At 48.6% G+C, this 10346-nt stretch overlaps 1 protein-coding gene across 1 annotated transcript; it reads right to left on the minus strand.

The window, feature by feature from the left end:
- Positions 1 to 3109: 3109 nt before the first annotated feature.
- LOC130266437 (basic proline-rich protein-like) lies at positions 3110 to 8925 on the minus strand. Its single transcript, XM_056515711.1, has 4 exons — positions 8776 to 8925; positions 8390 to 8497; positions 7750 to 7819; positions 3110 to 3405 (listed from the first exon to the last, which is right to left on the minus strand). The coding sequence occupies exons 1-4, from the start codon at positions 8923 to 8925 to the stop codon at positions 3110 to 3112; spliced, it is 624 nt and encodes a 207-aa protein (XP_056371686.1).
- Between the last annotated feature and the right edge of the window lie 1421 nt (positions 8926 to 10346).

A 10346-nucleotide genomic window follows, 5' to 3' on the forward strand; every position in this document is an offset into this window, starting at 1 on the left:
CGAAAGGTCCTAGCTTTAACATAACCCTGGATGACCTACTTGATAGGACGGGTTCTAGCCCCTATAGTGTATTCTACATGTGTCCAGCATCTAACCCAGGGAGGTCATACTGTAACTACCCCGGAGAATTTTACTGTGGATATTGGGGCTGTGAAACAATTTCCCTGGGATGGTCGGTTCAAATCCAAGATAAATACTTAAGGGTTGAAAGAGGTCCACATGGATGTAAAAAGCCCTAGACAGATCCGTCAGGGGTGGTGACTTATATCGGTACTTGCAAATGGGTCTATCTTAACGTCACGCAACCCCAAGACCCAGGATGGGTAGTAGGAAAATTCTGGGGAGTTAGAATATGGGAACCCGGGAAAGACCGGGGGGGGCATATTGTTATAAAGAAGGAAATTGTACCCCACGATCCTCAACCTGTTGGACCGAATCCTGCAATAACAGACTCAGAAGCCACAATAATGAATCAAGGTGACTTAGACAACATGACCCCAGAAAATTTCACGGAGGCTAATAATAAATCACAGTTAATGGAGACCACGGCCGTGACACAACCAAGTAGAGGGACCCTATGGAAAATCCTACAAGCCACCTTTAGGGTGTTAAATGGCACATACCCCAATTTAACTAAAGAGTGCTGGTTGTGCTACAGTATTAATCCACCCTTTTATGAAGCCTTAGGTTCTGTAGCAAAGTCTAGAAGAATAAACGGGACCAATCCTTCCTTGTGCCTTTGGAAAAGGGGGAAAGAAAGCACCCCTGGGGTATCGGTGGCTCAGGTAACTGGGAAGGGGAGGTGTATAGGCAACATACCTCGGGATAAAGACCACCTCTGCGGGGTAAAAATGGCTGTAACCGACTCCCGCAAACCGGCCCAATGGTTGATCCCTGCTGCAAACACCAAGTGGGTTTGTAACACATTAGGGGTAAACCCGTGTATATCAATATCTAATTTCAATGAAACATCCGAGTACTGCATTCAGGTCATGGTAGTCCCCCGGATTGTGTACCACCCAAAAGACTATGTGTATGCTCATCAATTCACTCCAAAACACCACTTAGAGAAACGAGAACCGTTTACAGCCCTCACAGTTGCTGTATTACTAAGTATAGGAAGTGCTGGGGTGGGGACAGGAGTGGCTTCCTTAGTGAACCAACAGCAAGGATTTAAGGATCTTAGAATTTCAGTAGATGAAGATTTAAGTAAAATAGAGAAGGCAATAGACGGTCTCGTAAAATCAGTAAGATCTCTTTCAGAAGTTGTATTGCAGAATAGACGGGGATTAGACCTGTTGTTTTTACAGCAAGGGGGACTGTGTGTGGCTTTGCGAGAGGAGTGTTGCACCTATGCAGACCACACTGGGATAGTAACTGACACCATGGCTGAGCTCCGAAAACAACTGGAGCAGCGCAAGAGAGAAAGGGAGGCCCAGCAAAATTGGTATGAGTCTTGGTTTAAATATTCACCCTGGCTAACGACCCTCTTGTCAAGCATAGCTGCACCAGTGATTTTAATAATTTTAGGGCTTGCTTTCGGCCCCTGTATTTTCAACAAAATAATTAGCATTGTAAAAAGCAGGTTAGAAGCCGCTCACCTCATGTTAATACGAGCAAAATATGAAGCCTTAAATGGGGAAGAGGAAAAAGATTACCTGGAGTTAAGTAAGAGGGAATTACAAAGATTTAGCGAACAAAAGTAATAATATAGAAAAAGGGGGGACTTGTAATAAATAAGAGGCCTTTTGTTCGCCTGACAGACTTTAGACCTTGGAGGAATATCACCAAGATTTGTGAGGTCAGAATGGGGGTTGTTCTGCTTTGATCCTCTGACAGACAGACCTTGAAAAAGATGGCGCTAGAACTTGTTAATTGCTTTGCTCTGCTTGACAGGCCTTAAAGTAAAAAGCCAGAATGTGTTTTGCTTTGCTTGCATAATCACATATTGCTTTAAGTGCCAGGAAAGGAGTCAGTGGCTGAGGAAGACGACTCGCCCTCATCCCCCGACCAGCAGAAGGCAGAAAAAGACCCCCTAACAACTGGAGGAGCATGCGCTGAACTATTAGAGGAGGAGCACATCACCCAAAAACCTAACAGCTTAAAAGGAACAGACTAAGGGGGGGTGGGCGCAGCAGGTGGTGGAGTGGAGACTCCCCTGCTGTCCAGCGCTGAATTTGCTTTTGCTTTCTGTAATCAATAAATCTTTAAATTGTTATTTGATCTTATATGGCCCATTGCGCTCATTTATAACAAACACTATATGCAGAACTCTCAGCAAGGAACAGCTCACTTTAGCATCCACTTTGAAAGTTTTAGCTTTTGTTCATCCTGTCTCTGTCACAGAGAAGGAATTCGGAGATTTGTGTGGGTGAAGCTTCGTTACCCACAGACAGAAACAAATGTGGTATTTACAGCAGGATTCTGGCAAAAAGTTAATTGTGATTGATATCAGTCTGTAACTCTGAGAGATAAGGGAGTGAAGGACTCCCGAAAGTGTAGCTTTATCCAGTCTCTCCTTGGCAGAAAGCAATTAAAGTCCCTCGGAGACTGGGGAAGGATTCTCACTTAGCCATGAGCTGGGGGAGGGAAGTTTATAGCTGCCATGCCAGCAGCAGCCGGTTCAGCAAAGGTCTTGCCAGCAGCAAGGTCAGGAAAAATTAAGTTAAAAATATTTCCAAGTGAGTTAAAGAACTCGGATTTTTTATTTCTTCACCCCTTCAGAAAACATGACCCCAGGAGGTGGGAGGGCGCTATAGACGACTCCCCGGGCCGTGGGGGACAGAGGGGAGGGGGACAGGACCGCGAAAAAAGCGGGGAAAAAGCGGGGGGCTGTGACTCCGGTTTCGATCCTTATAACGCAAGGCAGTGCGGCCGCGGCGACGGTGCCGGCACCCCGGGAGCGCGGGAAAAACCGCGCGGGGGATTCGCGGGAAGCGCGGAACCCAGAAATAGCGGGCTCGGTGCGTGGAGCCGCAGGCATGTTCAGGGAGGGACAATCTGCGGCGGCGGCCGGGACGCAGAAATGCAGGACCGTGAGGGCGGCTCTCAGCCAAAAGGGGGGTGGGGATGTGAGCACGATTCATTGTCCGCGGAAAAACCCCGTTGGTCAGTGGCGCCTCATGGGGAACCCAGGCGGAGCGACCCCCAGGGGCGGCGGGATCGCTCTCAGACGCGGCGGGCGGGGGAATTTCTCGCGGCCGGGGGGAGGCGGCTCCGGGCGGGACCGGCGGGCGGGATTCACGGGGGTGGCGCCGCCCATGCCGGGGACGGGGCGGGTCTCGGCTGCCGGCACAGGAGCGGCGGCGGGGCCAGCCACGCCCGGGGGGGGCGGGTCACAGCCGGGAGGGGAATCAGAAGGACAGCCCGACCCGGGAGCAGCCAGCGACGCATGCGTGGTTCGACCTAAGCGTAGGGAACACGCAGGCGCAGCGCCTGGAGGTGCCAACATCCCCGAACACGGAAGTGACAGGAACAGAACAGGGACACTCAAATGTAGACAGGCATCACAGCATGCGGGCACGAAGGCCAAGATTTAGTTCACAGAGCAGTGATTCCAGCGTGGAAGGGCCAGAAATGAGTCACCACAGGGCGGGGCCGGCCCGTGCCGGACGGAGGCGCGGCGGACGGGCTGCGGCTGCAGCGGCCCCGGCCCCGAGCAGGAAACGCGCGGGAAACACAAAACCCAGAAATGTCAGCAATAGGGACACAGAGCCCCGATACAGGGAAAACGGTTTCAGGGAAAGACAGATTCAAAAGGGGAAAAAATCATGCTTTGTAAAGCCAAAAGAGAAAAATGTAACAACTTTTAAGCAATTGCAGGCAGCCGCCCGGACGGAGCTGATTCAAAGAAAACCCGGGCACAGCAGCGTGAGGTCACCAGCCCGGGGCTCACAGAGAGGAGGGGGAGCGCCGCTGCCCCGCTCCCAAAAAAGGGCTCCGACAGTACCCCCGCTGCTCTCCCCTGCCCTGCACGGGTCAAGTGCTGCTGAGGGGAGGGGGAATGGGGGATGGGGAGACGCCAAGAGCTGTTTTTACCTATATTGTGGAGAACAAGCAGAACGAGGGAAATTGATAAGAGACTTAATTTTATTTTCAGTTCTTGTATGTTAAACTAAGGTGTTTGTTTTTGTATTGTTAAAAAGATGCTGATAATTTTAAGAGTGGTAAAGGTATTTTAATAGTATTAGGTATTTTAATAATTGAAGGTATTATAAGGTATTTTGTATTTTATTTGAATACACATCATCTATATTTAGTGATTTGTTATTTCTCAGATATGAGTGTACGTTTATTTAAATGTCAACATTGAGTTTTAATTTTCCTGTAGTTAATTGTTTCAAAGAAACCAGTTTCTAAGTATTTGCAATACTGTCAATATAAATCAATAGATTTCGAATTCTTATAAGAAGCTTGCAGATTTATGTTTTGCAGAATTTTTATTAATATTTTAGTTTTCCCTTTAAATCAAATTACAATGGACTTCTAGTCTACATTTTTTAAATTATCAATGAAATGTTGTGTGAACACAAATCAAGACCACTTCTAGGATCATCATTTGAATTGCAAAATTTAATCTGAATCAAAATTCTTTTCACATATATTGGAAAAGCAGTATTTATCTATCAGTTCAATTTTTAAGATTTAAATATAGTTTCTGTATTTAATTTTAAAATCACTGTAATAAGATTGTATGAATTCTGTATCATAGAATGATTTTATTTTCTGTTTCATTGTTTAATTTGAACCCTTTCAGCATTTTAAGTAAGTTTTGGAAAACCTCCAGGTGTATCCTTGGATCAAATGTGAAATTAGTTAAGTTGTGAACTTAATGGTTTTTTGTCTTTCTTTTATTAATTCTCTCTTTTATTTTGGCAGGTCTTTTGTGACCTGACCCTGTGCAAGTTTTGAATATTTTGCAGAATTTTAGAAAATTACTTGAGCTCCATTCTCAGAATGAATTTCTAGTGTTATGGTTTTCCTGAGTTGCTATCACAGAAGCATTGCAGCAGCTTGCCATGTTCAAAGCATTTTACCCTAAAGAAGAATTTTAGAGAAAATTGAGTTGCTAAAGGAATTTGGTTTCTTCTTCACCTTGAAATATTTAATTATAGTTTTGTTGTTAAGAATTGTGGGGTTTTTTTTCTTTAATAAGAAGATGTCAGGGAGTTCTCTTCCAATTAGAGTTTAGGCTCTGGCCAAGCCTTGATTCTAACTGAAAGAGAAAAATGTGTAAACCCAGGTGTTTTCTGCATCAAAATAATATTCCAGTCGTTTGGATTGGGAACTTGACCTTATCAATATAACAGCTGAAGCTAACCTTGAAGTGAATTGGGTGTTCATTTTCCGGAGATGACCATCTGATTCCTCATTGAATTGAGGTTTGTCAGCTGTTTGCAGACCCTGAGGTGAAGACACAGTTTTTTAAGAGTTGATGACACAGTTTTTAAAGATTGATGATTATCTAATCTTGTAAATGTATGTCTGATGTTTAAAGTATTGATAATTGCTGAATTGTGTTTTAACTTCAGAAGATTTAAACTTTGTGTTTGTTTTTTGTTAGATATTTTTGGGGTATTTTTTGGGGGTATTTTTCTCACCTTTGGCAGCCAGGTTATGTGATTTTGGGGGTTTATTTGGGGTATTTCTAGGGGGGTTTTTTGGGCATTTTTAAGGGGGATTTTTGGGGTTTTTTTGGGGGGATTTTCGGGGGGGGTTGTGGGGAATTTATTTGGAATTTTTGGGGGATTTTTTTGGGGATTTTTTTTGAAATTTTGGGGATTTTTTTGGGTGGAATTTTTTGAGTTTTTGGTAATTATTTGGGTTATTTTTGGGGTGTTTTTTTGGTTTTTTTCTCACCTGTGGCCGCCAGGTTAGAGTGATTTTAGGGGATTTTTTAGGGGTGTTTCTAGGGCATTTTGGGGGGATTTTTGGAGGGTTTATGGGAGATATTTTTGGGATTTTTTTGGGGTTTTTTTGAGGGCTTTTTGGGGATTTCTGGGGGGATTTTTTGGGGAATTTTTTTTTTTTCTTTTTTTTAATTTTTGGCGATATTTTGGTGTTTATTTGGGGTATTTTTAGGCGTTTTTCGGGTTTTTTTTCTTACTTTTGGCCGCCAGCTCCAGGTGGTATTTGGGGTTTTTTGTTTGAGGATATTTTTGAAAATTTTGGAGGGATTTTTTTTGAGACCTTTTATTGGGTTTTTGGTAATTTTTGGCGGGTTTCTTAGTAATTTTTGGGGTGTTTTGTAGGGATTTTTTGGGGAATTTTTTTTGAGGTTTTTCGTAATTTTTGGGGTGTTTTTGTGCTGTTTTTTTTTTGGGGGGGTTGGTATTTTTTGATAATTTTTGGGGGATATTTGTGGGGGGTTTTTGGGATTTTTTTTGTTTTGTTGGGATTTTTGGGGGGTTTTGGAAGATATTTTTGGTGTGTTTTCTTAGTGATATTATGCTTAAACTCCATGCTTAGTCAAAGACAAAAGCCCATGATGGGGACCCCTGCAGCTGACAATTATCAACACTCACTGGCTGGACAAGCACCCAAATTAAAAGGGATAAAGAGAAGGATAAAACCACAAGCCAAAAAACAGGCACGCTCTAAAAAGGCAGAGCCAAGGACTGGCCGTACTAAACAGTTCCCAGAAGCTGTTGACTGTACGTGAAGGTCAATGTGATGCCTTCAGATCCCAGCTTTCTGTTCTGCTTGGGTATGCTTTCTGTTGTGCTTTAGGGTGATAAAGGTGAAACAGTCTGATACCAGCTATGGGCTCAGGGACAGTTTCTTCAGACTCCAGGCCCAAAGTATAAACAACCTGAGAAGAGGAGGGCAGGCCAGCCAAGAGAAGAGGAGGAGGACACCTTACAATTTGAAACTATTAATTGGATGGCTGACTCCTGTATGTAAATGGACTGAAGTCTATAAAAATGTAAAATCATGTGACCAAGCTCTCTTTTGCAGCCACCTTGGAGCCACTCGGGCAGGGCAGGGGCCAGGCTGTGGCACTGTTGCTGCCAGGGTGTGGCCTTTGAAGGCCTTTCAATAGATACCCATTTATTTCCCCTAACTCTGTGTGATCTCTGTTCCAGCTCGTAAAGGCAACAGTTTCATGTGTCACATCCGCCCCCACAGCGACACACCAGTCCATCCCAGTCTCTCCCAGTGCTCCCCCACCTGTGCATCTCGGCCTCCTCAGAGCCTCCCCAGTCCTTTCAGTGTCACCAGTCTCTCCTAATTCCTCTCAGTCCACAGCCATTCCATTCCCAATCCACTCCCAGTCCTTCTAACTCCACTCCCAGACCTCCACCCTCTCCCCCAGTGCCCCTCCAGTCCCTCCCAAGTCCCTTTCAGTCCAATCCCAGACTGACATCCCCTCTCCCAGTACCCTGATCCAATCCACTCCCTCCCAGTGTTCTCCCACTCTCTCCAAGTTCATCCCCAGTCCCTCTCAGTGCCACACCACCCCTCTCCCATCACTCCCAGTTCCCCTCAGCTGATCCCAGCGTATCCTCGCTCTCTCCCAGTGCCCCCCAGAGTGTCCATCTCACTGTGGCCCTCGAGCTCCCAGCCCAGCCCTGGCTGCCTGCTCTGCTCTGTGATGGATTTCTACCCTGCCCAGATCCAGCTGAGGTGGTTCCAGGGCCAGCAGGAACTCTCAGGGCATGTAGTGGCCACCGACCTGGTCCCCAGTGGGGACTGGACTCTTTCAAGCTCCTGGTGCTGCTGGAAACCCTCCCCAGGTGTGGGGGTCACCTCCAGCTTCCAGGTGGAGCACATCAGCCTGGAGCACCCCCTGAGCCTGCACTGGGGCACAGCCTGGACCCTGCAGTGCAAGGGCAGTGTGGAGGTACTGGGGGGGCAGGGAGAGGGACTGAGATGTCCTGGGAGTAACTGGGAGCAAGTTTGAGATAACCTGGTTTAAACTGGGAGAGGGGTTTCAGGGTTTAGAATGACTGACAAGGGGTTTGAAGGATGCTGAGGAGGGTGTGATGGGGTTCAGCCGGTCCTGATGGGCACTGGGAGGGAGTTTGGGGGTGCTGGGTGTAACAGAGTGGGATTTGAGTGAGCTTGGAGGGGCTGGAAAAAGATCAGGGATTGGAAAGTAGGGTTGGAATGAGGCTGCTTCTGCTAGGAAGAGACTGGAAGGAGTCTTGTTGAGTCATGGAGAGGCTGGGAAGGGACTGGGAGAGGGTTTGGGAGTCCTGGGGTTGTGGGGGGCAACTGGGAGGGGGCTGTGGGATCCTGAGAGGGACAGGAAAGGCTTTGGTGGGTCCCGGGGAGGCTGGTACAAGACTGGGAGGAGGTTTCAGGGGGTCCTCGGTGGGTTGGGGGAGATTGGAGAGGTGCTTAGAGGGGCTTGGGGTGTCTGTGAAGGGATCTGGAGGATCCGGACCCTGCGGAACCCAATGATGTTGCCGCCGGACACCGGGTGCAGCAAAGTGCTGACGGGGATCGGGGTCTTCAAGTTGGGCGTCGTCTTCCTGACGCTGGGGCTCGGAATCTATGCAAGAAGGTGAGGGAGTGGCCGGGAGCGTGTGTGCTCCCCCTGGGGCCACCAACCCAGTGTCATCCACTTTTCTCTGCTCTGAGAGCTCCTGACCCAGCAGTGGCTGCACCCCCTCCCCGTGGCCGCAGGCCCGGCCAGGACCCCCCGCTCTATCCCCTTGCTGATTTAGGGGGGGGATTGTGTGTACCCCCAGCCCTGCTGTCACTCTGCCCGTGCCCAGCTGTTCCCAGTGTTCCCACTAAGGCTTCCCAGTTAGACCCAGTTCCATTTACTGGGAGGCGGGACTTGGGGGGACCCCGCGGGGGGATCGTGGTTGCGCGGGGAGGGCGGGGTCCAGGTGGGGAACACTGGGTGCTGCGGGTCTGCCCGGCAACCGGTGAGTCATCAGAGCTGCTCTCTCTGATTGGCTGAAACTTCTCCATCGCATTGTCTGATTGGCTGAGGAGAGGCCCGGGAGTTGAGAGAAGGAACAGGAGAGATCCCGTCCCGAGCACCGACAGGGAACAACAGACCCAGCCTGGGCACAGGGAGGGGATTTATTACCAACCAAATCACAGCAGGACAAGGAGAAGAGAGAGAAATCTCGGCAACCCCGTCCCGCCACACAACGGGGATCACCACGGCCACGGATCACCAGGGCTCTGCCCAACAGGGGTCACTGGGGATCATCCAACACCGATCCTCCCATGGGGGATGGAGCTGGTGCAGAGCACGAAGCTCTTCCCACACTCGGGGCACTCACAGGGCTTCCCTTAGTGATGGCTCCGTTGGTGTTGGGTCAAGTGAGAGCTGTGTGAGAAGCTCTTCCCACACTCAGGACACTCGTAGGACCTCTCCCCAGTGTGGATGCGCTGGTGGCTCCTCAGTTGAGAGCTCAGCCCAAAGCTCTTCCCACATTCCAAGCAGGTGTAGGGCTGTTCTCCAGTGTGGATCACCTGGTGCTACATCAGGTAGTGGCTCTCTCTGAATCCCTTCCCTCCTTTCCCACACTCATAGGGCTTCTCCCCAGTGTGGATCCTCTGGTGCTGGATCAGATGGCAGCTCCAGCTGAAGCCCTTCCCATATTTCAAGCACTTGTGGGGCTTCTCCCCTCCATGAGGCTTCTCCACCAGCTCTGAGCTCTGAGCTCTGCCTGCATCTCCGGCCGCCTTCCCGGCTCAGGGAGGGTCTTTCCTCCTCATTGCAGCTCCCTGGGCTGGGTTTGCAGCCCCTCCTTGGGAGGAATCTCCGGGGCTTTTCCTCCTTCTCCATCCACCCACACCTTGGGAATGAAAAATCCTGGTTTGAGGGAAAAAACAAGAGGAGAGGGCCTTGGGCTGGGGGTTCCTCCTCGCCCAAGTGCAACTCAGGAAGACATTGGGCATCTTGCATGTATAAGAACATCCCAAACACCAAGATTCAGCCCAAAACTTCTCCAGAAATCACAACACAGATGAAAAAGCCACCAAAAAACAAGATTTGGCCAAAACCCCCTCCAAAATATAAAAATTCAGCACCTAGAAGAAAACACAAAAAACACCAACATTTAGCCCAATAAAGCTCAGAAACACCAAGATTGACCCCTGTGAAAATCCTGGATCCCCCTCTCTGGTCACCTGCTACATGTGATGGGGACAACGCTCCTGGGCTTGGGCAGAGGCTGCAGGTACAGGGAGGGATGGAACTTTGTGCTCCTTCCTGTTTCTGTTCCTCCTCCTCCTGTGTCCCTACCCTTCCTCACATTCATCTTCCTCCTCCTATTACTCCTTCTCCTGCATAATCCCACCTTTTCCTCCCACATGAATGGTTTGACCATTTGCATTGGGATTTTTTCTGTATATATGTGTGCGGTTCTTAGTGATGG

This window comes from Oenanthe melanoleuca, unplaced genomic scaffold, assembly GCF_029582105.1.
Source record: "Oenanthe melanoleuca isolate GR-GAL-2019-014 unplaced genomic scaffold, OMel1.0 S043, whole genome shotgun sequence".
Taxonomy (NCBI): domain Eukaryota; kingdom Metazoa; phylum Chordata; class Aves; order Passeriformes; family Muscicapidae; genus Oenanthe; species Oenanthe melanoleuca.

Coding starts and splice junctions, on each gene's coding strand:
- LOC130266437 (XM_056515711.1), bottom strand. CDS start 8,925: ATGGAGAAGTTTCAGCCAATCAGAGAGAGCAGCTCTGATGACTCACCG. Junction 8,498..8,775: donor CCCCCAAGTCCCGCCTCCCA/GTAAATGGAACT, acceptor CTTCTTGCATAG/ATTCCGAGCCCCAGCGTCAG. Junction 7,820..8,389: donor ACATCATTGGGTTCCGCAGG/GTCCGGATCCTC, acceptor CTTGCACTGCAG/GGTCCAGGCTGTGCCCCAGT.